Raw genomic sequence first — 16,515 nt, forward strand, 5'->3', positions numbered from 1 at the left:
GTGGCAAGGACGCTATGCTGAGGACGACTTGCGTCTAGACAGCTGGTTCGCTTCACTCTAGACTATCGTGCCTATCCAGAGCTGATTCATTTCCCTCTAGACGATTTTGTCTAGCCGGAGCTGATTCGTTTCCCTCAAGACAATAAATGTCTAACCAGAGCTGATTCGTCTCCCTCTAGACGATTTTTGTCTAACCGGAGCTGATTCGTCTCCCTCTAGACGACGAGTGTCTATCCAGAGCTGATTGACCTCCCAAAAGACAATGCGCACCTAGCTGGGCCACTTCCCCTCGATGAAGTTCCCAGCCGCCTCGCTATAATGTCCTACTGGCTCGCCGAACCAAAGCCACTCTCGCTAGTGCTACAGACCAACGGCAGCGCCGACGATGACGACGACGACAGCGAGACCGCCGACGACGAAGACCTGTTGAGCCGGACGCCCTCCGAGTGCAGCAAAGAGTACGACGAGGACGACGATTTTGATAACCGGAGCTTGGAGATCGATGAAGAGGAGAGAAACAAGATCAGCGCGCAGATCAACCCGGATGATACGGAAGAGGAGGATGATAGCAAGGAGGAGAGGGTGAAGGAGGAGATTTCAGAGAAGGAGGACTCGGTTCAGGAGAAGGATTTACAAAAGAGTGAGTATCATATTGTTGTTGTGATGAGTAGTTCCTTGTTTGTTGTACTAAAACACGTACCGCGCTAGTACTTTGTAAACAAAAAGTACCAGTATTTTTATGTAGTAGGAAGTAATTTCTGTATTTTGGTATGTTGTGTTGGGAAAAGAAAATACTAATTAGCTTGAAAGAAGGCAACTTGGATGTACACATACAGCTAAGATTCGTTAATAAAGATGGCAGAATGCAACTTCACTAGTAAAAAAAAAAAAAGAAAAAAAAAAAAAAAAAGAAGTCGAAAGTTACCATTTCACATGATGGAAAATTTTGTAAGGAACACTTTAGAAACTTAAACATTAACACAACTTTTAATGCGGTTGTTAAGGTATGTCAGTATGTAAATAAAATCAAAAGCTTTTCTTCGCTAAAAAAAAACTTTGAGATTCACAGCCCGGGTATAATTGGATGGGGTTAAACAAGTTAAGATTATTCGCCGCAGGTATGCTAGATTCAGAGGCGTAGTGATGGGGGGGGGGGGGGGGGGGGGGCAGGGGGGGACATATGTCCCCGGGCGCCAACCTTAGGGGGCGCCAAAATGGGTTGTAATAACAAATTAAAATGTCAATTTAGCTGCATTTTTTGCAGTTTTAGGGGGGAGGGGTGCAAATCGAAAGTTTCAGGGGGTGTGGGGTGCAAATCAAAAAGTTGAGGGGGGTGCAAATTGAAAATTTGCTCCCGAATGGGGCGCCAAATTGAAAGTTTGTACCCGGGCGCCGGGAAGGGTCGCTACGCCTCTGGCTAGATTACAATTAATATTCCTTAATACACCAAAACCATCCCCATGTGACATTTTAAACACGGGTAAGCCGCGAGAAGGATAATGTGAACGTTTTGACATTGTTAGTCTATGGCGTCGATGTCCGGGCGAGCGACCTACGTGTTGATTTGCCAGGTGTTTTCGCTTGATTAGCCCACAGACAGTTAACGACACAGGCGAATACTGTGCCATGGTAAACATCGGGGACTGGATAGTCTACACCGCCGGTAGCAAAGTAAAAAGTTTCGGGTTTATCCGTTTTGTTAGGGTTTTTCCGTTGTTGTTTTTGTGTCACCTTTCGATTCAGCATGTAAAAAATGTATATTGTATTGTTGATACTTGTCGTCTTTGATCAATTGGCGGGTCATTATATATATATATATATATATATATATATATATATATATATATATATATATATATATATATATATATATATATATATATGGGAACAGGGCATTTCCCCCCTGTCAATTACCCCCCGGATATTTCCCCCCCGACATTACCCCCCAGAGTAATTACCCCCCCCTGTCAACTACCCCCCTGTCAATTACCCCCCGCCCAGTAGGACATTACCCCCCGGACAGGGTTAGGGTTAGGGCTAGGTTTAGGGTTAGGATTGGGGTTAGGGCTAGGGCTAGGTTTAGGGTTAGGGCTAGGGTAAGGGTAAGGGTAAGGGTTAGGGTTAGGGTAAGGGTTAGGGCTAGGGTTAGGGTTAGGGTTAGGGTTAGGTTTTAGTGCTAGGGTTAGGGTTAGGGCTAGGGCTAGGGTTAGGATTAGGATTAGGGCTAGGGCTAGGGTTAGGGTTAGGGTTAAGATTAGGGTTAGGGCTAGGGTTAGGGTTAGAGCTAGTGTTAGGGTTAGGGTTGTGTCTAGCTTTAGTTTTGGTTTTGTGTGAAGTTTGAGGCTATGGTGGATGCTGAGGTTTAGGTCTTTTTCTTAAGGTTTGGATTAAAGTAGTATATAGGTATAAAATTCTACTTAGAGTTAGGATTTTAACTTGAGGGGGGGGGGGGGGGGGGTAATTCCCCGGGTGGGTAATTGACAGGGGGGTAATTGCTCCGGGGGGGTAAATACGGGGGGGAAATGTCCGGGGGGGGAAATATCCAGGGGGGTAATGTCCTGTAGCCATATATATATATACAGGGATTAAGCTCACTTATTATTTGATAAAATCTATTGAGCGAAGGCAAAAGATAATGAGTCTGATCGATAAGTGAAAAAAAAGGATAATAGTATACTGTCAAGTAAATATTAGAAAGGTTCCATTATATATCCTTGATACAGCACGATCAGCGATAGGAATTCATTTTCCTAATACATTGTAATGAGAGAGATTAGATATCCTGTATACAGCATGGTAAGGGTCAGACTTGAAAGAACCCAGCCAGGCAGGGTAAAGATAAGATTGGTCCCAGGTGTGTCCAGGTGAGAACCTGGTGCGTGGGCGTTCACACCTTGACCCTGGGCGTGAGTACCGCCTGACGCCTGGTGTTTAATCTCACCCTGTGAAGTCCATCGGTAATGTCATCCCCCCCCTCTCCCACCTGTGTGGCGTGAGTACCGCCTGACGCCTGGTGTTTCATCTCCCCCTGTGAAGTCCATCGGTAATGTCATCCCCCCTCCCCCCACCTATGGGGCGTGAGTACCGCCTGACGCCTGGTGTTTAATCTCACCCTGTGAAGTCCATCGGTAATGTCATCCCCCCCAATCCCCCGCCTGTGTGGCGTGAGTACCGCCTGACGCCTTGTGTTTAATCTCACCCTGTGAAGTCCATCGGTAATGTCATCCCCCCCCTCTCCCACCTGTGTGGCGTGAGTACCGCCTGACGCCTGGTGTTTAATCTCACCCTGTGAAGTCCATCGGTAATGTCATCCCCCCCACTCCCCCACCTGTGTGGCGTGAGTACCGCCTGACGCCTGGTGTTTAATCTCACCCTGTGAAGTCCATCGGTAATGTCACCCCCCACACTCCCCCACCTGTGGGGCGTGAGTACCGCCTGACGCTTGGTGTTTAATCTCACCCTGTGAAGTCCATCGGTAATGTCATCCCCCCACTCCCCCACCTGTGGGGCGTGAGTACCGCCTGACGCCTGGTGTTTAATCTCACCCTGTGAAGTCCATCGGTAATGTCATCCCCCCCACTCCCCCACCTGTGTGGCGTGATTGGACGGATAGACCCGTGTCTGGCGATACCTAGGGGCTGGTGCTCTTCGCCTTATCTGATACAGCGAAGAATAGAAATCAGCAAGGGTACGTCAGTGGCCATATTGTTGGTTATAAGAAGAGAGAGTAAGATCTTTTTTATGAGGAAATCTTCTTTGTTTTTTATTCTAAGGTGTGGGTCATTCAAAATACAAGTAGTTAGTTGTTTCTTAATTAAACATTATTTACTAAGTAAATCGATTGTGTTTAAATCTTCATTGTATTGTTGTTAATTCTTCTTCTTCTTCGTTCTTAATTTTAATGTTGGAAGGGATCCCCTCCAACACAATTAAGTATACGTGTCAAATAGTTATGCGCTATTGAGGCCATTGCCTCCGATTTCAGCCTGCTTTTCGTTTTGGATTTGGTTCCATAGCCTTTGCCCAACTAAGAACAAACTACAAGGTAGCATTTGTTTGATTTTGGAGTTGCCTCTCCTAGAAGAGTGGCTGTCCCCAGCTAACGAGCCTCATCTGCCAGAGGGTTCGAACTCGAGACTTTTCGTTTTAGCCACCATGAGCTTTTAACGACTCGACCACGCCGACCCCTTGTTGTTAATTAATGTTCTGCAATAGGAATCTTTGAATCGTAATTAACCGAGTAGAAGTATGCAATAATGCCTCGAGTGAATTTTGCTTGTGATAGGATAGTCTTCTGCGAGAGCAGGATGGAACTATTCGCTCTATTTATGTTTAATTTAAGATCAGTAGCAAGTTTCCCTCATCCTTCGATCGGTTCTGTGTCCTCCCCAGCCACAACCTTAGATGCTTTGGCTAGAGATACAGATGTCTCTACTCTACTGCACCTACCCAAAAGTTAACTCTATGTGGCAGGCAGATTTCTATGTTAGTATAGTGACTCTATTAATCTTGTTTATGTTTGGGATATGTTAAGAGTGTTCCCTCTCACGATCTGTTCTATATCCTAATCCTAATCCTAACCACACAAACACAGATCTCGAGGTATAAACAGGTTACAGCCTACTCTACTTCACATTTTCCGTTCGTGCTAAATACATTCAGGGATGATGAAGTAGAGCTCATCTATTTCACTGGCTCGAAGCCTCGAAGATAGTGTGGACAGCACTATGCCCAGCCAAATGTTTCCATACACGTAAGGCAGGTACCCATCAGAAAAGTCCTACAGACTTGAGCCCGGGACCCGAACTCAAGACTTTTCGGGTTAGCAGCCAAGCGCTCTACCGTTCAGCCACATCATCCCCCTTACTTCCCAAAGCCAATGTAACTTGTAAACTGGGTACTTGAGTTCTTCTACCACGACAACGCTACCAGCTCTTATTACCTAACGAACGTCGTACAACCTGCTCATATTTTCCGTGCGCACCTGATCACGTGTCAATCTTCACATACACGTGTACAGGACCTGACTCCAGGCACTAACCCCCCCCCCCCCCCCCACTAACACCTAGTTAAAAAACACCACCACCTGCTGTAAACATCCCATTTTAGTTTCAAACCCCCAGCACTTGAGCCTTTCAGCGCCGATTACCTTGTCTTTCTTCTTAACCGGAAGCCGGTTGTCTCCCCGCAAAGTTTGAATAATGAAGGCAGAGTTTTAACGAACCCATTAGTGGCCCCGAGGATGGAACGCTGATGCCGTGTTGGCGCCAGACTTGCATTTTGGGTCGTTTTTTTTTTTTTAAACCTCGTTACATTTCTAAAATATTTTATACTGCTCGTATATTTCCTCCTGAAACTAATCCGAGCTAAAAATAGATATTTTTTTAAAACACTTGAAAAATAAACCGGGAGTGATCTCCCCTAAACTTTCTCGAATATTTTTATATAAAATAACAGGGGATGGGAACTCGGGCTATAGACATGATTTTTAATCCATTTTAAATACTTAAAGTTTTAAAAATAGAATAAAATCTCGTAGACAAATTAATTGCACACCAAGTGAACGCGAAATAAAAAAGCGCATAATAGTGCGCAATATTATTAGTACTTTTAAAATTTACATTAGTTTTTTGAGAAATCGGAAGTAGCGTAAATTACTACTTCCGGTCAACAGAAATTACTCAAAATTTAACAGAAGGTAGAGAATTAGATCTTTTACTTACATGTGAAATTTCATTTATCTATCTGAAATAGTACTCAAGTTATAGGCTTTTGAAAAATTCAAAGTAGGAAAAGTACCACTTCCGGTTATCGGAAATCGCTCAAAAGTTGATACGGATCTACGATTTTGATACAATACTTATATATGAAATGTCATCAACCTAGCTGTAACGGTACTCAAGTTATCGTGTTTACACACGGACAGACACACACACGGACAGACACACACACACACAGACATACGGACAAGATTGCAAAATTATGTTTTTCCGTATCAGTGAGGTGTAAAACGTCGAGATTTGTAAAAATCTCGATTTTTTTTTTTTTGCACGATTACAATACTTTCTCTATACTACGTATATACGAGAAAGTAAAAAAACACCAACCCACTTTTTTGTAATGGAATACTATGCTGTTCACGAGGAAGGTTGCTGTGAGAGTAGATCGGATGCACGAGGAGTTCTATGGAGGCTTTCATGGTCAGCTAATCGTAGGCGTTTTGGGGATGTTGAATTTATATAGCTAGCTAATCATAGACGTAGGCGTTTTGGGGATTTTGAATTTATATAGCCAGCTAATTACTTGCATGGGCTTCATGGAGGCTTTTAAAGCCAGCTTATCACCGAAGTGGGCTTCGATTGGGGGTTTCTTTTGTCAGTTAATCCTAAACGTGGGCTTCTACGGAGGCTTTCAAAGCTAGCTTATCATAGTAGTGGGCGTCGATGGGGGATTGCATTAACAGCTAATTATAGAGTTGGTTTTTTTATAGACGACTTTATCGCCAGCTAATTATAGACCTAGGCTTCTGTGTTGCTCATATAGCCAGCTAATTATAGATATGGTCTTGTATTGTAGTTCCATTGTCATCCAATAATACATATATGCGTCTATTTAGCCTCACCAATTCATTTCTGATTACAAATTACAATTATACGTAAACAGGGGTAGAGTTCTGTTAAATCAGAAATTGTTTCCTATATTTCCGGTGTCTATTGATATATAGCACACACCAGCAAGTGAATATCTGGCTCTCTGGTACAACATAAAACTGCGCGTTATTTTCGTTCACTGAAATCTGTCATGAACTTCACTTCTCGTTGACTCATCGTCAATTTAAGCGCTCATGATACGGCGTGAGGCGGTTCACTCCATTGCATGAAACAAACACACAACTCTAACATTTTGACAATAACTTCGGCAGATGCCTTGTTGTAGGGCTATGTTTTTGTTATAAATGTTCACACGGACACAGCTCAGAAAAAAAAAAAGCAAGTCACATCTTGCCTCACAAGAACATACTTTATCGATACATGATCGATATGTGATCGATTCTTGAATCTGCGTGCATTGAACCCCACCGTGAGACCTAGACGACGCTTGCTATTTTTAACGTACGTATCTAAATTTGACTATAGAAATATGAAGCTGTAGAAAGTAGCTACTACGCCTTCTAATTTGAAATAAGAAAAACATCGGTAAAGGCATATAGGGAGTAGTTAACAACGGAAGCTGAGAAAAGTTACCGGTAGTGAAATTATTCCAACTACATTTTCGAGTTAACTAAGATAATTGACTCAGTTCGTGTACATTTCTTTACGAAACGGCAACATTTTAAAATAAAATACCCCCCTTCAACCGATTGCTTCATTCGTTTTTTAAATTTATGTAACCGAAAATTTTTTACTGGAAAATATCGAGCTGTAAATCCAAATCGGCTGGAAAGTTGGAAAAGCCGTCAAAATTCGGAAATGCGCCGTATTTCCAGAATATGGATATGTTTTTACTACAGCTATCTACATTTGTGAAATTCTACCACTAATAGATTAGCATGAACATCACTAACCTAGCACGGTAGAGTATTAAAAAACAACAACTGAAGGTTTTCCCAGAGATGGATCACCTTCACTCCAACACGAGAAAGCTGTAGAATCTATCTCGCCGATGATAGGTTGATGAATTGAGGGTTGAGATATAATGACCTCACTCCTGTTATCTTAATTGGTTATTAAGCCGCCGGTTTCTTATCAGGTACCATGGCAGGAGTGTGTGTGTGTATGGGGGGGGAGGATCTTAAGTGGTGCATAGGTGGGATCTCGTTGTAGGACTGAAAACAGGAGTATGAAACACACCCAAAATTTGTGTGGAGATTCCTAAATGAATTTGAATTTTATTAAGTCCGGGGTATTTGTGTTAAAAAATAAAAAGAAACCGCTATTTAAAAAAAAAAAATTGCAGAACAGTTCTGGAGAATGGAACTTGAGATAATTTTCGCGACGGCTGTTTTTCTACATCGGCCTTTCGCCTGTCGGTCTTTGGTATAATTAGTACCCTATGATCCACTGAATAACAGCTATATGTATGTTAAGGTTTTATGTGTCAGTTCTTTGGCTTTGTCGGTCTTCTAGTCGTCGGCTATTTTCCTACACCCGACTTTAACATAATAGCTTGACATTCCATTAAACTACAAACGAGCTACATCTTTAGTCCTGTATAACCGTTGTTATGGCGACCAACTGACCTCAGGTTTCGCCCCAACCACATACCCACCTATATCTGACTGGAGCTATTTAGACCTAGCTGCCTGGTTTTAGTCCTGTACAGCCGTTGTTATGGCGACCAACTGACCTCAGGTTTCGCCCTAACCACATACCCACCTATATCTGACTGGAGCTATTTAGACCTAGCTGCCTGGTTTTAGTCCTGTACAGCCGTTGTTATGGCGACCAACTGACCTCAGGTTTCGCCCCAACCACATACCCACCTATATCTGACTGGAGCTATTTAGACCTAGCTGCCTGGTTTTAGTCCTGTATAACCGTTGTTATGGCGACCAACTGACCTCAGGTTTCGCCCCAACCACATACCCACCTATATGTGACTGGAGCTATTTAGACCCAGCTGCCTGGTTTCAATTTCCCACGGACCTTTGTGAAGTCACGTGATATTCTCCGGCCGATCGATGGCCTGGCCGTGTCTAAATAATTAATGAACGAGGAGTTATCTGACATCGTTTCTGTTTAATCCGCCGGAGTCCGTTTTCTCCTTGCCGTTACCTTAAGCACCCTGGGTTGTGTGTAAGTTAAAACATTCAAAGAAAATCCAATCTAGAGCTTTCGTTATTGATCTGCGTGGTGTGGTTGTTGTGTATGTTTGGGGGTGTTGTGTTGTATGCGTATTGATTGTCGGGGTATTTATTATTTGAAGGCTGGGTGATTCTTCATTAAGCTTTTTGTATAAGTTCTTTATATGTGCTCGATTTTGTATGCTTGGTAATAAGTCTCAATTTAGTATGCTTAAATGGGCTCCTTTTTGTATCCTTGTTTTTTATGGTTCAATTTCGTATGCTTATAAGGACTTTTTGTTTGCTTGTTATATTAGGGTTCAATTTACTATGCTTATTGTGGCACCTTTTTGTATGCATGTTATTAGAGCTACATTTTGTATGGATTAGTTTAGTGTTCGATATTTGATCGCAAGTCGTAGTTCTATTTGTTGTAGGAATAGATAGGTAAACTTATATTCTTGGATTATATGTATAATTGGAAAACGTATGATTGAGTGGTCTAGCGGTAGAGAGTTGGACTGCTAACCCGTAAGTCTGGCGTTCGAGAAAGTTAGGGAAAGTAAAGGCGGCTGGGCATATCTTTTCATATACCGTGGTCACAGAAACAAGTGAACTCTACTTCACTTGCCCTATAGACCGTCAGTTTTGAAAGGGAATCTTACTTTTAATATTATCCGAATGTATGTATTATTGGAAAACTTGCATCCTTGGAATATATGTATTATTTAAAAACATCATTAGAGTATATGTTGTATTATTGTAGTACGTGTATTGCCGGGTGTTATCAAACCCCGTGTTTAAAATCACACATGCAGCCTACCCCACAGGAGTCTGTATGAAACCTTATCAGACTCTACCAAGGTTGGGCGTGTTTCGCTGTCTTTTTACAGCAGTTTATGATTTTCTTCTGGGCGCGGTAAATCATAATGTGAGTTTTGCTTTATGGTTAACAGGTAATAGGCGGGAATTTTGACAAATCTTGACGTTTTACACCTTCCTGAGTCCGGAAACCTAGCAATTTTAAGCAATCTTATCTGTCTGTATGTATGTATGTTTGTTTATGTGTGTGTGTGTGTGTGTGTGTGTTAACGCGATAATTTGAGTACCGTTTCATTTAGGTGGAGTAACTTTCATTTATAAGTATTAGATCCTACTCGTAGTATTCTTTGATAACAAGAAGTGATACTGTACTCTTATTTCCTTTCAACTTTTCAGCGATATTCGGTAAAAGGAAGTGGTACTGTACTCTATTTCCGGTTTATAAAAAAAAAATTTGATTTTGCAAATTATATTACATTCTCATAAAGTAATTTCCTAACAAATTTTCGTCTCTGCGTACATGTGTTCTTGATAAAAATAGTTAATTTTTCACAAACCAACCCAACTTTTACTGTTGCTCTATTCCACTGAAACTTCCCTCCTAACGCTTATTCACCGCTGTTAAAGTCGAATCTACGAGAAAGTTTAGGAGAGTTACTCCCGCTTTATTGTATACCTTGATGCAACAAACACATTTCGACATTTATGAAGAAGTAATAATCAAATATACAAATATACATGTATATGAAGGCTTTTTTAATTATATAATTTATGATGCACATATCTTTAAGAGTGACCCAGTGAGTTCATATGCATGGTAGTATACCCATAGCTGTGCCTTGATCGGTTTAAAAAAATCTATTAACCATGCATGTTCAGGGGGAGATGAGGGGTGCTTGTGTTGAGCACGAAGTTCTGTTTTTGCTATTCCGGGAATGACGTCATCATATTATGCCGCGAACCTCAGGGAAAACCGCGGCTCAAGAAACCGGAAGCTAAAAATAAACATGACCGGGGAGCGGTGGTAGCCAGTTGTTTGTTTGTGGTGGTAGCTGTGTTTGTGGTGGTAGCTGTGTTTGTGTTGTCGAACGTGACCACTGTGGTTGTTAATTTTCTAGTCAAAGAGAGAGGTCTGTTGGTCGTTTTTCTATTCAGCTAGAGGGTCTGTTGTAAGCTGGCGTTTTAAGCTAGAGATCTGTGGACGTGATCTCAAGGTTGGGTGTGTGACGTGATCTCAAGGTTGGGTGTGTGACGTGATCTCAAGGTTGTGTGTGACGTGATCTTAAGGTCGGGGTGTGTGACGTGATCTCAAGGTTGGGTGTATGACGTGATCTCAAGGTTGGGTGTATGACGTGATCTCAAGGTTGGGTGTGTGACGTGATCTCAAGGTTGGGTGTGTGACGTGATCTCAAGGTTGGGTGTGTGACGTGATCTTAAGGTCGGGGGTGTGACGTGATCTCAAGGTTGGGTGTGTGACGTGATCTCAATGTTGGGTGCGTGACGTGATCTTAAGGTTGGGTGTATGACGTGATCTCAAGGTTGGGTGTGTGACGTGATCTCAAGGTTGGGTGTGTGACGTGATCTCAAGGTTGGGTGCGTGACGTGATCTCAAGGTTGGGTGTGTGACGTGATCTTAAGGTTGGGTGTATGACGTGATCTCAAGGTTGGGTGTGTGACGTGATCTCAAGGTTGGGTGTATGACGTGATCTCAATGTTGGGTGCGTGACGTGATCTCAAGGTTGGGTGTGTGACGTGATCTCAATGTTGGGTGCGTGACGTGATCTCAAGGTTGGGTGTATGACGTGATCTCAAGGTTGGGTGTATGACGTGATCTCAAGATTGGGTGTGTGACGTGATTTTAAAGACATGTGGCATGATCCTAAACTTCGGAGTGCGACGTGATCTACTGTAGTTGTCCAGTGTGATGGCATGCTGAGCACGTCTCGCCCCACCCCCTCAAGTGCCCTAGAAACCTGCGCGGAGACGGACCCGATGGAGCAAACAACCAGACGTACGGCCCAGTGAAAGGACCTCTCGAGAGCGATGGGCTTGATAGATCGGGACAGTCCCAGATTGGGAATTAGCCCACTGAGGTCGTTCTTACGGCATTGCCCGCTGGTGTTCGGTCTTCGGCTATTACTGTGTTGTGTACATGGACCGGTCTACATTGATTTGTGTACATAATTTTTTCCTTTTTAAAAAGATTGAAGAAAAATATATCCCTGTCTTAAAAAATCACATCCTAAATTTGACGTTGTTAATTAATGTCACTGTGGTAAAAACAATACACGATCTATTATTTTCTTTTTTGTATTAATTGCCACATACTCAGGATACAATGGATTTAAAATATCGGACTTTGATTTTTATTAAAAAGGCGAATACTATTATCACGATATTACCCTCCTCTACCACGTTATCTCTCTCTTTTCTGCTATTGACCCCACCCCCTCCCACCCTTATAATTTTGTTCCACCCCCCCCCCTTGTACCACAAAACTACCTACTCCACATTTTGTACCATTACCTCCCCTAGTATCAACACATTTTTTACCATCACCTCCCCCTGTATCTCCACATTTTCAACTATTACCTCCCCTTGTACCACCACATTTTCTACCATTATCTCCCCTTGTCCACTCTACCCCCCCCCCCCCCCCCCCCCCCCCCCCATCTCTAACGGCCGCTAAAACAACTAACGTCCCTTGTAGTATCGACTTGCCCCTCGCTGTTTTCTTGTACCCTTACATCACCCCAACTGCTTCGGTTGAACGTTTCTCATCTGTCTGCTAATCCCTGCTTTACTTTGGCAAAATTTCAACATGCCCTCCCCCGTCGGCAGTATTGAAAATTAACGCGTGCAGAAAAAAATAAACAAAGTGCGGGGAAAAAGCAAAGGAAAAAAAACACGTACGTGCAATCGAAGGCTGCTATTTTTTTTTCTGTTCTAATTACTTAACTATGTGCTGTAGTGAAGTAACATTACAATATGCTGCAGTAAAGTAGCATTACATGTGCTTTAGTAAAGTACAACTACAGTGTGCTGCACTAAAGTACCATTACAGTGTGCTTCACTAAAGTACCATTACAATGTGTTGTAATAAAGTACCATTTCAATGCGCTGCACTAAAGTACCATTTCAATGTGCTTTAGTAAAGTACAACTGCAATGTACTGTAGTAAATTACCATTACAGTGTGCTTCATTCAAGTAACATTACAATGTGCTATAAAGTACAACTGCAATGTGCTGTAGTAGTGTAAAATTACAAAGTTCTGTAGTAATATAACACTTCTGTGTGCTTTAGGAAAGTACCACTAGAATGTGCTGTAGTAAAGTAACACGCAACATCGACCATAAATTATCTTCGCCTTCTACAACAAAATGGAAGGCTAATTCAATATTTAAAGTTGTTACTTTATATCGACAATTAATATACGCGTAACATTTAGACTAGATCTTGATTTAGTGGGTACGTAATCTCAAGCAAATATAAATAAACAAAGCAGATGCTAAACGTAAAAAATAGAATCTAGTTATTTAAAAAAAAAAAAAACCGACTAGATCGTAATTTCTCCTTATCTCAACGTGGACTGTATCTAGCGTGTCCTTCAACAAATACCATCTGACTTGAGTTATCTCCCATTTGCCGTCTTTCCAGAGTTATCCCCATCGTCCCCACTACGACTGTTCGTCCGATCGAATGTTTGTTTCCTTCTTCTCTTGCAACAAAACAAACTGGCTTTCATCTGGAACTGTGCACCTGCCCTTTCCACGGGCGCGCGTATCTACTCTTGCCCCCCCCCCCCCTTCCCCCTTATCTCCACCCCCTCCCCAGTTCCCATTCAAACGTTAGTGAAACTTGCATCTCCTTATGGAAAGTTACCCCCCTCCACCCCCCTCTCCACCCCCTTCCATAGATCTGTCAGCTGACACCCCCGCTCACGCGATCTATTTATAGCCTTGCCTATTACGTTATGCATTACCTGCACTCCCGCTCTATCTTCTACCTGTCTTCTGACAGAAGGGACGTAACTCTCTTAACTAGCGGCACCGTCTTGTGCCAGTAGGCTGGCACCGTGGCCGTGGTAGACTGTTTATCTCCCCTACTGGGCCTGTTGACACACGCAAGTGTCTCAGTGATTTAAGGCATCTGGTGCCAGTGGCAGATGGTGGATGGAGTCACAGCAACTCTACTTGACCTGCGGCATAGACTTTGGGTATCACCACCATAGACACACGCAAGTGTCTCAGTGATTTAAGGCATCTGGTGGCAGTGGCAGATGGTGGATGGAGTCACAGCAACTCTACTTGACCTGCAGCATACACTTTGGGTATCACCACCATAGACACACACAAGTGTCTCATCGATGGTGGATTGAATCACAGCGACTCTACTTGACCTGCAGCATAGACTTTGGGTATTACCACCATAGACACATGCAAGTGTCTCATTGATGGTGGATGGAATCACAGCAACTCTACTTGACCTGCGGGGGTGGGGTGGGGTGGGGGTGGGGTGTTGGATATTATCTCCTTAGACATAACCCCCCTGATATAACCCCCCTGGTCTGGACACAACCCCTGAAATGGATTGTACATAATCCCCACCCAATATACAATTTAAAACAAAGAAGAACCCCCCCCCCCCCCCCTTGATATTTCATATAACCCTACTCACATTGAAACCCTGGACTACACATAATCCACTTTATCTCCCTGATTTGATTGAATATGTTTAATCAATGACACTTAACCTTCAACCTCATCTCCTTTAACTAAATACATTGTTTTAAATTAAGAGCAGTATTGTGAAAAAAAATGTCCAACTCAAAACCATATTGTTTTTATATTTATACAAATCTGAGCTATATAAGCTCAAGTGAGCTGAACATTTGGTTACATTTTGTTCATGTAGTCTGGCATATATGTATGTGTATGTGAATATGGATTGTGTATATGGATAGAGTATCTTATGTACATGTTTAGCTGGCCAGTTAGGTTTATTTGTGCGGTGTGTCATTTAATAGTTGGTCTTTATCTATCAAATATCTAACCCTTCCCCCCCCTCTCCCCCATCACCCAGCTAACTAAGCAATCAGTGGAATACAGGTCCTGTAAACAACAGCCCACTCATGAAGGCCTCTCTAATGACAGGGTGGGGCTACTCTGTAATTGAGCTAGTTGATAGGGCTCAGTTACCTCTCCTGTGTCATGTTGACATTAGTCACTGACATGTTCAAATGTCATGTTGAGTGTGCTAATTCATGTTTACAGTACTCACTGATGTGTAGAAATGTTATGTTGACAGTACTCACTGATATATATAAATATGTTGATATTACTTATAGGCATTGCACATAATGTCTTGTTGGCATTATCAAGAAAATGCCATGCTGGAAAGTTGTAACATTTGTACCATATATAATTCTCATGTTTGCATTATATGTCAATCTTTCGTTATAGCAATTCTTAAAAGTTTCTCTTGAACAGTCTCTTTCCAACTTGTTTTTTTAAAAATCCAAGTGCTTGCTTCTCTTCTATCTGTTAATAGCTAACTCGATGTTTTCTCTATAATAAATTATAACTGTCTGTTGTATTTATTCAATTCTACCAGGTCATTGCATAATTTTGTTAATTAACAAATATTAGCCCAGCCATTACATAATTTATTTACAGTAACCCATCCATTACATGACTTATTTACAACAGTAACCCAGCCATTACATGACTTATTTACAACAGTAACCCAGCCATTACATGACTTATATACAACAGTAACCCAGCCATTACATAACTTATTTACAACAGTAACCCAGCCATTACATAACTTATTTACAACAGTAACCAATCCATTACATAACTTATTTACAACAGTAACCAATCCATTACATAACTTATTTACAACAGTAACCCAGCCATTACATAACTTATTTACAACAGTAACCCAGCCATTACATAACTTATTTACAACAGTAACCCAGCCATTACATAGCTTATTTACAACAGTAACCCAGCCATTACATAGCTTATTTACAACAGTAACCCAGCCATTACATAACTTATTTACAACAGTAACCCAGCCATTACAGAACTTATTTACAACAGTAACCCAGCCATTACATAACTTATTTACAACAGTAACCAATCCATTACATAACCCATTTTTGTTTGTCAACAGAGGATGACCCAGCCTTTGCATCCCACTACAGCTTATATGATGGTAGCTTTGATGATGACCTTTACCAGGGGCAAGCAACTGCCACTGGGCTGGAGGAAGGGGAGACTAGTATGACTGAGAGTGCTGAGAATCAGCCAGTGGATGTTTATGAACTCATACAAAAATTGGAAACGGAAAGGTTGGTAATTTTTTTTATTCATTTAACAATAGTCTATTCCGTTGTATGTAATCATTATTTTTTATTATACCCAGTGTTGCTTTCATTAAACATAATTACTTCTGTTCTTCTTTTTCTTCTTCATTTGTGATTCTCGATTGTAATGTTGTATTACATGTCAACCTGTTAGGGATTTGCATCCATGGCATTTGTCCATCCAATAACCATGCTACAAGGCAGCAATTGTTTTCTTTTGTAGTTGTCCTTTCTAGATCTGTTGCTGTCCCTTGCTTTGACCCTCATCCAGGGGTTTTAACTCAGGACTTTGAATTTAGCAACTATGAGCTTTACCGTGCTAACCACTACAACGTCAATTTAGTAAAAAAAAACATTTTTCCTAAAATCTTTAAAAAAAATTAAAACTAGCTATGTAAAGGATAATCTGTAAATATTTGACAAAGTTTGACATTTCATTTAAATTGGATTCACTGTTAAGGTTATTTCTTAAGCTTCAATCTTAAACTGTTGTCCCTGAAGATTGTCATAAACTTTTACTTTCCAGAAAACTTGTTATA

General features: G+C 41.7%; 1 protein-coding gene across 1 annotated transcript in view; it reads left to right on the plus strand.

The window, feature by feature from the left end:
- Nucleotides 1-252: 252 nt before the first annotated feature.
- LOC131948326 (adenomatous polyposis coli homolog) overlaps nt 253-16,515 on the plus strand; it is a 41,731-nt gene continuing 25,468 nt past the window's right edge. Inside the window, exons 1-2 of the mRNA XM_059309902.1 lie at nt 253-640; nt 15,784-15,961. Of these exons, the coding sequence (XP_059165885.1) occupies nt 319-640; nt 15,784-15,961 (500 nt within the window). The 5' untranslated portion in view covers nt 253-318. The remainder of the gene's footprint in view (nt 641-15,783; nt 15,962-16,515) is intronic.

Source organism: Physella acuta, unplaced genomic scaffold (assembly GCF_028476545.2).
Source record: "Physella acuta isolate Inbredline_101_S28 unplaced genomic scaffold, ASM2847654v3 ptg000639l, whole genome shotgun sequence".
Classification (NCBI taxonomy): Eukaryota; Metazoa; Mollusca; class Gastropoda; family Physidae; genus Physella; species Physella acuta.